General features: G+C 47.5%; 1 protein-coding gene across 1 annotated transcript; it reads left to right on the top strand.

The window, feature by feature from the left end:
- Positions 1-737: 737 nt before the first annotated feature.
- Positions 738-1685, top strand: LOC120396109 (olfactory receptor 52R1-like). The gene has a single exon (XM_039521035.1). The coding sequence runs from the start codon at positions 738-740 to the stop codon at positions 1683-1685; it is 948 nt and encodes a 315-aa protein (XP_039376969.1).
- Positions 1686-14873: the final 13188 nt, after the last annotated feature.

A 14873-nucleotide genomic window follows, 5' to 3' on the forward strand; every position in this document is an offset into this window, starting at 1 on the left:
GGAGTTTCAAAATTCCCAGTCCTTTAAAGGGGGAGGCGCTAAGGTGTTTACCTCAATGCAGGGCAGAGGAGTTGAAATTGTTGACCAGAGCGGTCAGGTTAGGTAAAGTGGGACACCTTCCAGACGCCAATTACAGAGATAAAATCAAGCACAAGTTTCTACACTGGCACTTCAGTGACAAACCTTTTGAGTTAAAAGCCTTAAAACTCTTGTCAAGGTGATTTTATTATTTTACTGAAACTGTGGAGTTCCGTCATCAAAAGTGGCTCTGTAGTGTATACACCTCCTCTGTTTCTTTGCCAAAAGCTCCTTTTTGGCAGAAACCTTGGCAGTGTAGACAAGGCCTAAGGAACAATGATGAATAATGAGTAACCACACTTGCATTTACTGCTGGGGCCTATTAAAGGTTCCCCCACCACGATGTGTTGGAATTATTGAGGCAGGGATGGCCATAACATATGGAATTGGTATTACTAAGGTCATGTGTTCATAATTCATTAATCTGAATAATGAAAATATCATTTTTCAGTGTGTGAAATGCGACCAATCTGCTTCACCCATGAGAACAGCCTCCAGGAGTGCATGGAGTGTCTCATATTTTAACATTGTCTCTCCATCCAGGCACTTGTACTGCAACCATCACCCTAGACCCTGGGTGCATACAGGAAGTCAGGAGAACATACGGTACGAGCAGGAGACACTGTTCTACCTCAGAGTTGGACACCTTCTTCCTCTCCATGTCAGATTCCAACACAACCGACTTCACCAACCCCTCAACCTTCATCCTGCTGGGCATTCCTGGGCTGGAGGTGGCACATGTCTGGATCTCCATCCCCTTCTGCGCCATGTACGTCATAGCCATCCTGGGGAACTTCACCATCCTGTTCATCGTGAAGACGGAACCGAGCCTCCATGGGCCCATGTACTATTTCCTCTGCATGCTGGCCATCACCGACCTGCTCCTGTATAACTCCACCCTGCCCAAAATGCTGAGCATCTTTTGGTTCAATTCCAGGGAGATCGGTTTCAGTGCCTGCCTCACCCAGATGTACTTTATTCACTGCTTCTTAGAGATGGAGTCTGGGATCCTCGTAGCCATGGCTCTGGATCGCTATGTGGCCATCTGCCATCCCCTGAGATATTCCACCATCCTGACAATCCCAGTAGTAGCCAAGCTAGGCCTGGCTGTGCTGCTGCGTGGCAGCCTGGTTGTACTGCCCTATCCCTTCCTGGCTAGTCAATGGCCATATTGCAGAACCAATATCATCCCCCAGCCATACTGCGTGCATATAGCCGTGGTGAATCTGGCCTGCGCCGACACCCGTGTCAGTAGTTACTATGGCCTCTTTGTGCTACTCTGTGTGAAAGGTCTGGATGTGTTTTTTATCGCTGTGTCCTATACCCAGATCCTCAGGGCCATCTTCAGGCTCCCCACAAAGGACGCCCGGCTCAAGACTTTTGGGACCTGCATCTCCCACCTTTTTGTCATTTCAGCCTTTTACATCCCAGTGCTCTTCATCTCCCTCATGTACCGGTTTGGCCGGAATGTACCTGGGCATATCCACATTCTCATTGCCAACATGTACCACTTGATACCCCCTCTGCTAAACCCCATCATCTACGGGGTGAGGACCAAACAGATCCGGGACAGGCTGCTTCAGCTCTTTATTCATAAAGGGGCATAAAGATCTCTCCTGGTTCTCTGAGTCTCAGACTGAGCACAGTGCACAGCTGGCTGGTGACATGATGCTGGGCCCTCTTCCCTGAACCAGTGACTGGTTCAAAGTGATATTAAATCCTTTCCTGCCCTTACTGTTCTGTGTCAGCCTGACAAACTGAGGAATCGGTCTGTGTACAACTCACTAACTTACAGGATTGCCACCTTCCTAATTGCTGATAACTAGACCTGTCATCAATATAGAGAGAAAGATAGCATAGCATCCCTCCTTGGCAGCTGTACGGAATCGCCTTACCTGTAAGGGGTCAAGTGTTTCAAATAACCTAACTGGCATCTGACCAAAAGGACCAATGAGGAAAGAAGATACTGTCCAATCCGGGGAGGGGAGGGGGTCGTGCTCTCTCTTTGTTGTTCCCTCTCCAGACAGAGGGAGAGATCAAGCAGGTACAACATTTCCTGGAAATATACCTGGAATAATAGATCTAAAATCACAGAAATTGTAACTAGGCACGGAAATGTGGGTTTTGTGTTTTTGTTTTGTTTTAACTACTCTGCCTTCAAGCAAAGAAAAAAACTTCAGGTGCTTTTGTTAAAAAAAATATTGTGTCCTCTAAACAAAAGCAAAAAACAAACATACAAACAAACTCCCTGGTTTTCAAGCAGCCAGAAGGAAAAATGTGTTCTTTTAAAATCCTGAGGTCTGTGCTTCTGGTTCAAAATGATCCCACCCCTGCCACCATGTCAGTGTTCCCCCCTAATTCTGAACTCTGGGGTGCTCATGTGGGGACCCTGATGAAAGACCCCCTAAGCTTACATTCTACCAGGTTAGGTTAAAACTTTCCCAAGGCACATTTTTTTTCCTTGTCCTTGGACGATATTGCTGCCACCACCAAGTGATTTACCCAAAAATCAGAGAAGGGTCACTTGAAATCCCTAGCCCCAAAATATCCCCCCAAGTCCCTTCCCCCCTTTTCTGGGGCGGCTTGAGAATAATCTACCAACCAATTGGTTAACAATGTGAGCAGAGACCAACCCCTTTGACTTCAGGAGCACTTTATATATAAAGAAAAAGTAAACGAATCACACCTGCAAAATCAGGATTTCTTGTAAGTGTACAGGGTAATAAAAAGATTAAAAACACAGAGGACTCTCCCCTGGACTCAGCTTGACAGTACAAAAATGGGAATAAAATTATCTCTGTAGCACAGAAGAATTTACGAGCCAAAACAAAGATAACTTTACATATTTCCTTGCCTAGTTACACTTTCTGTGATTTTAGATCTATTATTCCAGGTATATTTTCAGGAAATGTTGTACCTGCTTGGTCTCTCCCTCCGTTAGGAGAGGGAACAGCAAGCTAGCTACTAAGGAGGGATTCTATGCGACCCTTCTCTCTATATTTATGGCAAGACCACTGAGGCCATGTGCCCTTCCTTGCCTACTCCACAAGGCCTCTCACCGTGTCCCAAGTATTCTCACAAGGCCCCGCTGCCTTCTCCACCTCTCCCCGCAAGGCCTCACCACTGTCCTGCCCCTTTCCCCAGAGTCACAGCCCTGTTGCTCGCTCCTTTCCTCCCCAACCCCATCAACGTTCTGGATCATCTCGACCTCCCTCCTCCGCAGCTGCTCTTTCTCTGCTTGGGGGCTGGGACAGGAGCTGCTGCAGGCTGACAAGGAGCCTGCAGTGAGTGCAGCAAGGACGCAGTGCTGGGGCCCACAGGCGGATGAGAAGCGGAGAGGGAAGCCAGGAATCCATATAAGAGAAGCTGGGGGTTGGGACCAGGGTTGTGTTGCAGGCGGGCGAGACTGTGCATCCTACAGCTCGTGGGCCCTAAAGCTCACCTATGGAGTCCTGAGGGCAGAGACCCTTGTGTGGCTTATTTCTTTAGGTTTCGGTTCCCTTTTGTTCCTCCCGGCTGGGGGCCTGTAGCAGGCAGGGTCCCTGCACTGGGTGTGGGATGGGAGCCCTTTGCTCTGAGCCAGGCCTCGGGGGCAGGGCCAGGGATTAGGTTTGAAGCTAGGAGGACAACAGCTGGGAGAGGCAGAAGGATGGTCCCCTGCATTAGCTAAGGGTTAAGTAGAAAACTAGGAAACCGCTGGGGAACAGAGATGTTATTAGGGAGCAAAGGCACAGACAAGCTCCACTTCTGTGCTTGATAGATAAATGGCAGCACCTCTCTACGCTTGATAGATTTAGGGTTCCCCTCTCCCTTCCCTTCTCCTTGTTAAGGGTTTGATAAGGTTGCAGATGCCTAAGGAATGTGGGGATGTAAAGGGTTATCTCCACTACCCCTCATTTCCCAGCTACACAGGCATGTTGGGGTCATGGCCCCTTCCTCCTTTCCCTGCAATCTGCTCATCCAGGGAGTTCATGATTGCAAGTATAGCACAAAATGTATCTTCAATGTAAACATTATCTGTAGAATATGCTAATGCTGTGACCAGTAATAATAGAATCATAGAATCATAGAATTCAAGATCAGAAGGGACCATTATAATCATCTAGTCTGACCTCCTGCAAGATGCAGGCCACATAAGCCGATCCACCCACTCCTTAAGCAAGCGACCCCTGCCCCATGCTTCGGAGGAAGGCGAAAAACCTCCAGGGCCACTGCCAATCTACCCTGGAGGAAAATTCCTTCCCGACCCCAAATATGGCGGTCAGCTGAACCCCGAGCATGCGGGCAAGACTCTCCAGCCATACCCTCTGGAAAAAGGCTAACAATATCTTATCATTGACCCATTGTACTAATTACCAGTGTGGCACTTAATTGACCTATTGACTAAGCCCGTTATTCTATCATGCCATCTCCTCCATAAACTTATCCAGCTTAATCTTAAAGTCATGGAGGTCCTTCGCCCCCACTGTTTCCCTTGGTAGGCTGTACCAGAATTGCACTCCTCTGATGGTTAGAAACCTTCGTCTAATTTCAAGCCTAAATTTCCTGACTGACAGTTTGTATCCATTTGTCCTCGTGTCCACATTAGCACTGAGCTGAAATAATTCCTCTCCTTCCCTGGTATTTATCCCTCTGATATATTTAAAGAGTGCAATCATATCTCCTCTTATCCTTCTTTTGGTTAAGGAAAACAAACCGAGCTCCTCAAGTCTCCTTTCATACGACAGGCTTTCCATTCCTCGGATCATTCTAGTGGCCCTTCTTTGTACCCGTTCCAGTTTGAGTTCATCCTTCTTAAACATGGGAGACCAAAACTGCACACAATACTCCAAATGAGGTCTCACCAACACCTTATATAACGGGACTAGCACCTCCTTATCTCTACTAGAAATACCTCGCCTAATGCATCCCAAGACCGCATTAGCTTTTTTAACGGCCACATCACATTGCCTACTCATAGTCATCCTACGATCAACCAGGACTCCTAGGTCCTTCTCCTCCTCCGTTACTTCCAACTGGTGCGTCCCCAGCTTATAACTAAAGTTCTTGTTAGTCATCCCTAAATGCATAACCTTACATTTCTCACTATTGAATTTCATCCTGTTACTAATACTCCAGTTTACAAGGTCATCCAAATCTCCCTGGAGGATATCCCGATCCTTTTCCGAATTGGCAATACCTCCCAACTTGGTGTCATCCGCAAACTTTATCAGCCCACTCCTACTTTTGGTTCCGAGGTCAGCGATAAATAGATTAAATAAAATCGGACCCAAAACCAAACCTTCAGGAACTCCATTGGTAACCCCCCTCCAACCCGACAGTTCACCCTTCAATACGACCCTCTGCAGTCTCCCCTTTAACCACCTCCTTATCCACCTCTGGATTTTCATTTCGATCCCCATCTTTTCCAATTTAACCAGTAATTCCTCATCTGGTACCGTATCAAATGCCTTACTGAAAACAAGATATATTAGATCCACCGCATTTCCCTTGTCTAAAAAATCTGTTACTTTCTCAAAGAAGGAGATCAGGTTGGTTTGGCACGATCTACCTTTCGTAAAACCATGCTGTAATTTGTCCCAGTTGCCATCGGCCTCAAGGTCCGTAACCACTCTCTCCTTTAAAATTTATTCCATGACTTTGCATACTACAGATGTTAAACTAACAGGCCTGTAGTTACCCGGGTCACTTTTTTTCCCCTTCTTGAATATAGGAACTATATTAGCTAATCTCCAGTCAAACGGTACAACCCCCAAGTTTAGAGATTTATTAAATATCATCGCTAACGGGCTTGCAATTTCATTCACCAATTCCCTTAATATTCTAGGATGAAGATTATCCGGGCCCCCCGATTTACTTCCATTAAGCTGTTCAAGTTTGGCTTCTGCCTCAGATACCGTAATGTCTACCCCCATATCTTCATTCCCGTCAGTCCCTCTACCACTATTCCTTAGCCCTTCATTAGCCTCATTAAAGACCGAGGCAAAATATTCGTTCAGATATTGTGCCATTCCAAGATTATCCCTAATCTCCACTCCGTTTAAAGTTTTAAGTGGTCCCACTTCTTCCTTCTTGGTTTTCTTCCTATTTATATGGCTAAAAAGCCTTTTGCTATTGGTTTTAATCCCCTTCGCTAGGTCCATCTCCACCCGGCTCTTTGCCTTTCTCACTGCTTCCCTACACCCTCTGACCTCAATAAGGTAAGTTTCTTTGCTGATCCCTCCCATTTTCCACTCCCTGTACGATTTCTGTTTTTTCTTAATCACCCCTCTAAGGTGCTTGCTCATCCAGCTCAGTCTAAAACTGCTACCTACGAGCCTTTTTCCCTTTCTCAGGATACATGCCTCTGACAACTCCTGCAACTTCAACCTGAAGTAACCCCAGGCGTCATCTGCCTTTAAATCCCTAAATATGTTAGTCCAATCCACTTCCCTATCTAGTTGCCTTAATTTAGTAAAGTTAGCCCTTTTGAAATCGTATACCTTAGTCTCAGATGCAATTTTGATTATCCTCCCATTTATTATGAAATGAATTAGCTCATGATCACTCGAGCCAAGGTTGTCCCCTATTTCCTCCACAAGGTCCTCATTACTCACCAAGATCAGATCTAAAATGGCATCTCCCCTCGTCGGTTCAGCAACTACTTGATGAAGGAATTCATCAGCTATCACGTCTAGGAAAAGCTGAGCCCTATTATTATTACTAGCATTTGTTTCCCAATCTATATCCGGGAAGTTAAAGTCCCCCATGATCAAACAGTTCCTATTAGTATTTACCTCCTTAAAAACATTAAAGAGCTCTCTATCCATATCCAGGCTAGATCCCGGCGGTCTATAGCACACCACAATCACGATGCCAGGGGAGGCTCTAGTAGTTTTATTCCCCAATGTGGCCATTGCCCAAACAGACTCCGTATTATCCAAAGGCAGGGATAATTATATTCAGTACAGGGTTATTAATATTCACTGTATGGGCCATTCATATTACTCCATATGGGTTTGTGGGGTGTGGTAGTAAATATAGAAATATACATACTAACTTAGATAAAAAGTTTGTGCTGTAACTAATCCAGTGCTTACTCGACAATTGAGTCGAGGGGAACAGGTATTGCAATAAAGAAGCCCGTATTCCAATCCGCCTCTGGGTCAAGCTGTTCTTCCAACATTGGGCAGAGGCCGGGGTGGCTTCAGTGCCCCACAGGGAGGGAGATAAATGGCACAGCTACCATTAGTTGGCAATTTACACACATAACCAGCACTTATTGGTACTACAGGGCACCGATTGTCTAGTGGCTGAAGTTTCACAGTGAAGCTGAGTCTAACATAAGCTCTGCATGATGTTTTTGATCACTACATCTAGAAGCTCTTTAGCATCACGTATTATCTGGGATTGGGTGGTCCATCGCAACGTGGGGGAGGTGGCTCCCCCTAATGACACAGCTAAAACATACGTGCTCACTGCATCCCCAGACTGTCAGCACATATGGATGGCAGAAGGCAACACCTGGCAGCTGTGGCCTATGGAGCCCCCTCAAATTATGTGTAAAGAAAAGGCAGTGCCAGGCCGCTTTTTTAAGATGGGTCATCACATCTGTTGGGAAGGGGCAGCATCGGGATATGCCCCCATTGCAGCACATCTGTTTACCAATACCTCAGCGTGTGTTTGGAGAGCCACCGACCCCAGGGTGCCTCTCAATTTTACTGTTAAGATCGCGAACACAATTTTTTTCAGTGCATTGGCCTGTCGTTATGCAACAGACTGTTAATATCTCTAACTATGTTGTGTTTAATTTTTCATGGGTTACACCCAATGTTTTCCTGCCCTTGATGCACACCTGGGAACAACTGACTTTATTCCAGCCAGATGCCACCTCCTTTACACTGTTTAATCTGGAGAAAGCTGCCATTTGACTCAGACATCTATAGAAACAGGGGGAGGTGCTATGCTATGCTACTGAAGGAGCCAGAAGTCATTATTGGCTGGTGTATGCAATTGTTGCTGCCTTAACAATTTTGTGTATGTTATATTGCTGTTTATGTAGATGGCCAACAGCCACCCCAGCCATTGTGTCACAGGGAGGATGGAAACCTAAGTGGTGACCCCTCACAACAAACTGTTGATTTGGGGTCAAGAGGGAGAATGTCACAACCCAATGTCCCCCTCCCTCAGGGAGTCCCCTGGGAAGGCAGATCAGCACTGCATATTGCTAATGCTGTCGCAAGCATTGCAAAACATCTTGGGGAGGGCTAAAGGGGTGTGAGTGGGGAATGGAAGATTCCTTTGCAGGAGTACGAGAGGCCAAGGGGGTGGGGGAAAGCAGAGAACAGATTAACTTGATGCTTTAGCTAGCTCCGTGTGAAGATAAGACACTGGCCCTGGACCAAGGTCATGGGCTCAATGAGAAATCTACAGATGAGAAATCTACAGCTGCCCAGTCATGAGAAGAGGAGAACTCAGTGGAGCAGAGCTGCAAAGATACGAGCGAAAACAAAGCGAATGAGGCGGCAACGGTGAAGGCCAACACATGGGAAAACAAATTATCTGAAGCCAGTGTGTTTTGGGCAGCCGAGAAGGCCACAGCAAGCCGATTGAGACTGGTACAAAGAGCACCAGGCACAGAGGGCCCTGGATGACGACACCCCCAAAGAAACCCAGGATTTAAAAAACCCTCCTGAGAGCTGAAGCAATTTGGAGAGCACAGGAGATTCTCGGACGGCCTGGGCCCAGGACAGCACTCCCGTCCACCTTACCCCTTCTTCTTCTGATGTTACACCCAGACCTGGCCATCTTGGGTCATGCGTATGTGAATATGAAAATGGGTTAGGGCCTGGGGGCATTAACGCTTTCTTTCTTCCCCTGAGTGACGCGGGAGCACTCCCAGCACTCTCTGCTGTTATTTTATTATTTTATCAATAAATCTTTAATATTTAGACCCGTGGTGTGCCTCATCATCTCCTCCCCTAAAGATCCTATGACCACAGCCTGATCAACTGTGGTCCTGGGTGGACTGGTAACGAAAATCTGTCACAGTGGAAAGCAGGGTTCCACTTTACCCCATTCCTCTAATCCCTGGCCCAAATCTCAGAAGAAGAGAGATTGAAGAGCAAAGAAAGGTGCTATCACTGTAATTCCACTGATCACATGAGGAATAAAGGCCTGTGCTGGGGGGAAACAGGCAGCAGATAGCACATGTGAATGCTGCAACCCCGAGCACAGAAGCCCCTCAGGCACTTGTCATGTATCATAAACACATCCAGATTGCAGCTTAGCAAGGGAGTAATGCAGTGCTAGGGTGCACAGGAATTGTGTCCTGGAGGGGAGCTCACAGACAGGGGCGGCTTTACCTTTTTGGCCGCCCCAAGCAGTCATGCGCGGGAGGCACCCCGGAGCCGCGGGAGCAGCGGACCTCCCACGGGCATGACTGCAGAGGGTCCGCTGGTCGCGTGGCTCGGCTGGACCTCCCGCAGGTGCGGACGGTTCGCAGGTCCAGCGGCTCCGCTTGAGCTGCCGCAGGCGTGCCTGCGGGAGGTCCAGCCGAGCCGCGGGACCAGCGAACCTTCCGCAGTCATGCCTGCGGGAGGTCCACTGGAGCCGCAGGACGAGCGCCCCCTCCGCAGTCATGCCTGCGGGAGGTCCGGTCCTCCAGGGGCTCCGGTGGACCTCCCGCAGGCATGACTGCGGCAGGTCCGCCGGCCCAATCTGCCACCCCCCCGGGAAAGGGCCGCCCCACGCGCGTGCTTGCCGCGCTGGGGTCTGGAGCCGGCCCTGCTCACAGAAGGGTGAGGGAATCATATAAACCACCAAGGAAGAGGGGAGAGTTCCTTTAACAGTGAAGCAGGAGGCAACAGCCCCTTAGGAAGGAAGGGGACAGGAGAGGGAGGTTGAGCACTTCCTAGTGAGACAACTGTCCAGACTGTTAGCTGTGAGCCCTTCATGCCTGAGCAGGGGACAGGTGCACAATAGAGAGTATAGGGGGTTTTTATCTAGGAGGGCCCACAGAAGGAAAGTGGGGGAGGAAGAGCAGGAGAACAGGAATGTCTCCTCACTGATCACATGGGGGAGGGTGCCCAGGACAGAATGCCCGGTTCAGCACCTGCGCACCCAAGCACCCAATCTCTGCATCAGCCTTTGAGAGGGGACTGTGCAACTGACCTCCTGGAGGGGATCTGTCACACAACTGAGCTCTCAGCGATAGAGAGAGGGATGAGAGTGCGTACCCCAATCTAGGTCCTGATTTTGCAGGACTTTGTTTCTGGAGTGCTTGTGAAAGCCAACACTCTCTCTCTGCAGACCCTACTGAACAGACAGTTGTTTGTGAGAATGCTAATGGCCCACCAGACAGAGGGGAGGAGTTAATTCCCTGCACTGGCACGACACAGAAAGCAGATATGAAAGGGCTGCTGAGAAAAGACACATACCTGAGCCCAGACAGCACAGCTCACAACCCTCTAGGAAACGGGGGGAGAAGGTCCCAGTGCTTGCAGTGGGGATCGCAGGGAAAGCCCAATGGGAGGAGGCTCACCACCTCATGGCAGTGATGAATACCTGTACTGACTTATCACAAGCTGGAAAACACAATGGTTAACAATGCTGCACAGCTACAAAGAGAGGTTTTCTGGTGACCCAGAGAAGGCACTTGCTGGCTTTTGAGATCACTAGGCTGATCTATGAAGCATTAAAAGGTACCCAGAGCTTTGGAAGTGCGCTGTGGCTAACACTACACTGTTTGCAATACTTTGGAGCTGGATTTTCCAAACCTACAGAGGGCTCTGGGCACTCTGCCTCCGCATTAGTCAGTGACTACCACTCCTGCAGTAAACTAAGGGGCAAGGTGTGACTCTGTGCTCCAAAGCAACGTCCTGGAACCCCCATACTTACCAGTGATATGATTAGGAGGTGTTTTATATAAAGTATGGCATGTAAGCTATGATGTGCTGAATGTGATTACCCTAGTTGTATGTATGGGTCTTTTTTTTTAACCTGAAGTTATGAATATTGCCTATGTACCAATATTTCAAATGTGTTTGCTCCTGGGTGACGCCCACAATGTAGTTTACCTCCAGTCTAGCCAGCACATTGTGGATGAAGCATTCAAGGTACTGGCCCATTAAGAAACACAGGAGGCTTTAGAAGAAGCTTATCACCCCCTGATCGACTTTTCTCTGAACGTTGTATCCAGGATATGGCTCATACCCCTGCTATGACTCACCGATACAGGCAAGGCCATGTGACCAGCCCATGTGACACTGACCTCCAGTTTGTGGGAAGCGTCATCATCACTTGGCCTCACTCCCCCCACAACTCCACACCTGGAAACACCTTAGGAAAAAGCACTGAACTGGGGATGTTGTCCCAGGCTGAAGGGATTTCTAGTCTGTTTATGGAAGATTTCTGGACTGTTTGTATCATCCAGGAGAGACACTTCTTGATTCAAAGCCTGTCTAGTGTACAGAACTTAGATTGTGATATTTTTTCTTAGTAAGCAATTTTAATCTGTTCGCTATAACTTAAAATGACTTAAAATCTATCTTTCTGTACTTAGTAAATTTGTTTTATAGATTTTTGTTACCCAAAACAGTGTGTTGTTTGAAATGCAAAAGTGAAATCTGCTCAGGAAAAGCGGCTGGTGCATTGTCCTCTCCACATTGAGGGAGGGCTGTACTGAGTAATAAACTTACACTGGTCAGGCTTCTGACAAGGGGAAAACGATACAGCTCTGGGGTCCTAAGCTGGGGAGCTGTGGGGGAACTGGCAGGAGCCTCTCTATTGTTGGTTCATGAGTGGCTAGTGAAAGCATTCATGTAACTGCAGCTGGGTGTGTCTCTGTCTGTGTATGGCTGTATAAGTGCAAGACCTGGAGAGGACTGCAGCTTGGAACAGCCTTATAGTGTGAGAGGGGCCCAGATTGTTATGCCAAAAGGCTTGGCAATACTTCAGTTCCAGTTTGCATCCTGAGGAGTCCATCACACCCATCCAAAAAACAGGCCCTGATAAAGCAAGTGTCCATGTCCCTCTTGTAATGCACTCAGTGTGACGTTCCCCTCCGGTGTTATCCAGACCAGTGATCTGCTAGGTCACTCCAGTCCTTGGTTCTGGAACCCAGCCTTATCCTGCTCTGCTCTGAGAACCCCCACTCCCGGGCTGTTCACGCACAGCCTCTGCCATGTAAGCTGCTGCTTGGATGGTGCGACCGAATGACACTAGCCAATATCTCCGGTCCGAGACACAACCCTAGGAACCTCCTTCTTGCAGTGTCCAGTTATGCCCGCTGGACACTGCAAGCTTCTATGAGGTTGTCAATTTAACAATGAAATTTATATGTACCAGCTTTGTTATCCCAAGGGGCATCTCTCCCACATTTCAAACCAAACACGCTGCTTCAGGTAGAATAAACAAACCATTTTTTAAACTATGAAAGATTTTAAGTGATTATACGTCAAAGCATAACAAGTCGGATTTAGTGAAATTAAAATAAAATATAAACACGCAGTCTAAACTCTCAACCCTATTAGACTGGGCAACATCGAGATGAAGCAGTTTTTCTCACCCTACTGGATACTGCAGGCCTTAATATACAGGTTTGTTCCTTAAACCTGGGCCAATCTCCCCTGTTGGAGTCTTGTCTTCTCAGTGTCTTGGTTGCTTGCAGCATAGGTGGGACTGGAGAAGGGGCCTGTATGTGTCCACTCTGCCTGTTTTATACCCTCAGTCCATGTGCCGGGAGAACACAAGTCCAGGCATATCTGGAGGCATTGCTGAGTCTCCAGGCAAGGTTGAGCAATTCCCCTGATGTGGCCTCATGCAGGTGAATCATTGAATTTTAGCTCCCTTGCTCGGCAATGGCTGGTGATGGGTTGGTTGACACCCTGTCCAGGCGTTGGTTAATTTCTTTGCTGTTGCCGCTGGGGAGCTAATATCTGGCTGAATCCCGAACTTACAGCATGTTTTAGTGACCATCACACAACACAATTCGCATAACTTCATATGCATTAATGATACACATATATGGATAGAGAAATGACTTTCATCAGATCATAACCTTTCCCCTGATACCTTACAAGACATGCTTTATACATAAGATCACTATTATATGAAAATGAGGAATATGGGGGTTGCAGTATGCTCTGTCCTACACTCAGTTACTGACATAGAGAGAGTGCTTATGGTGGTTATGCCAAGGAAGTCCGGACTCCTGGGTTGTGTCGGTCATTCTCTGTGTGACTTTGCTCAAGTCACCTCTCCCTGTGCCTCAGTTTACCTATATGAATTATGGGGCTATGTTTGTGGTGACTTTCCTTTTGCTAGGTGTGTTGAAGACCCTTCAATGAAAATTGCTACACTCTATGATCATAGTTACTGGTGAGAATTACTGATCTCTGATCCTTAGCGACAACCGCGTGTGCCTATAGAAATTATTCGTGCCTCCTGCGCATTTACAGGGTATCAGACCCTATGCAGATCTAGGCATTATCTCTAGTTGTCTTATTAATCAACTGTAATTTTCAAATATACACAAATACACAGAGCAATTAATGTCTGTTTGACTCATCTCCCTTTGGGAAGGTCCTAATTACTTTTTACTCCTGAATCTGGACAAACAGCACAGAAGTGCAGACAGGGAAAGAAAGGCACTTGCTAGAGTGTCTCCGTTGTCCAGCCTGTTTACATCCAGATGCCACGTCTCCCCTAGAGGCTGAGCGAACCCCACTGGGATTGCACAGAGCTATATTATAAACAGTGCACACCCCTGTCAGCTCTCGGTGTGGGATGTTGCTGCAGATGCTGGAGTGAGAGAGGTGTGGGACACGGCTACCTGAGGGGGATTCCCAGGGAAGACACGTGCATCTCAGAATCCACAGGTACCCATCTCTTGCTGTTCGACAAACCCAGTGCAACATGGGCGTGATGGGATAGAGAATAGGTCTGGGGTCCTTTCCACTCTGCACAGCCATTAAACATCCCAGGGCCCTGGCCAGAGGAGATGAGTTTGCTCCAGTATCATGGGCCAAAATGTGCCTCTTTGCTGTGCCTCCCATCCCTGGCTGATGGCCTCTAGCCCCAGCGTGGCTGTGTCTCATTGGCACAGTGCATACGTCATGGTGAAAGGTGTTCGTGGATGCCCAAGTCAAGGCCAAATTCAGAGGCTGTGACCAGTAGATTGCTCAGGCCCCATTGGGGGAAAAATCCCCTTGGAGTGAGAAATGAGTAAAAATTAATTCTCCGACTCTTCCCCTCCTCCTCTTGCAAAGTAGGTTTCTGGCTGTTAATGGGGGGTGGGACGGGGAGGAGGAGGAGCTGTTATCTGATCTTTATCTGCTGTAAAGCACGGTCTCCTCCCTGGAACAGTTATATGAATGTTTCAACCTGGACAAGACATATCTTCTCCTAGCTTCATTTGATAAATCGGCCCAACCATTCTGCCTGAAACTTTCAAAACACAATTAATCCAGATGTAGACACACAGCGTGAGAAATTTCAGTCCAAATGGTAAAAATTTGGTAAACCTATAAGCAACTGAAAATGTGCTTTCCAAATTGAAGGTGTCAGATAGTCTTAACTAACGGTGGTGCCAGCAATACCTGTAATGGTCAATCCATTTCTGCATCCCATTGAGATAAGCTCTTTGCTCCAACAATGTCTGTGGCAAGGAGATCCACAGGCCAAACGTGTATTATGTATCAATGGAATTGAATGTTCCCTTGTTCAAGTGTTGTGAGGGACAGTATATAGAAATGCCTGATCTACTTTCATAGGATTTAAGGCCAGAAGGGACCGTCTGATCATCCAATCTGAAT

This window comes from Mauremys reevesii, linkage group 1 (assembly GCF_016161935.1).
Source record: "Mauremys reevesii isolate NIE-2019 linkage group 1, ASM1616193v1, whole genome shotgun sequence".
In the NCBI taxonomy this organism is placed as follows: domain Eukaryota; kingdom Metazoa; phylum Chordata; order Testudines; family Geoemydidae; genus Mauremys; species Mauremys reevesii.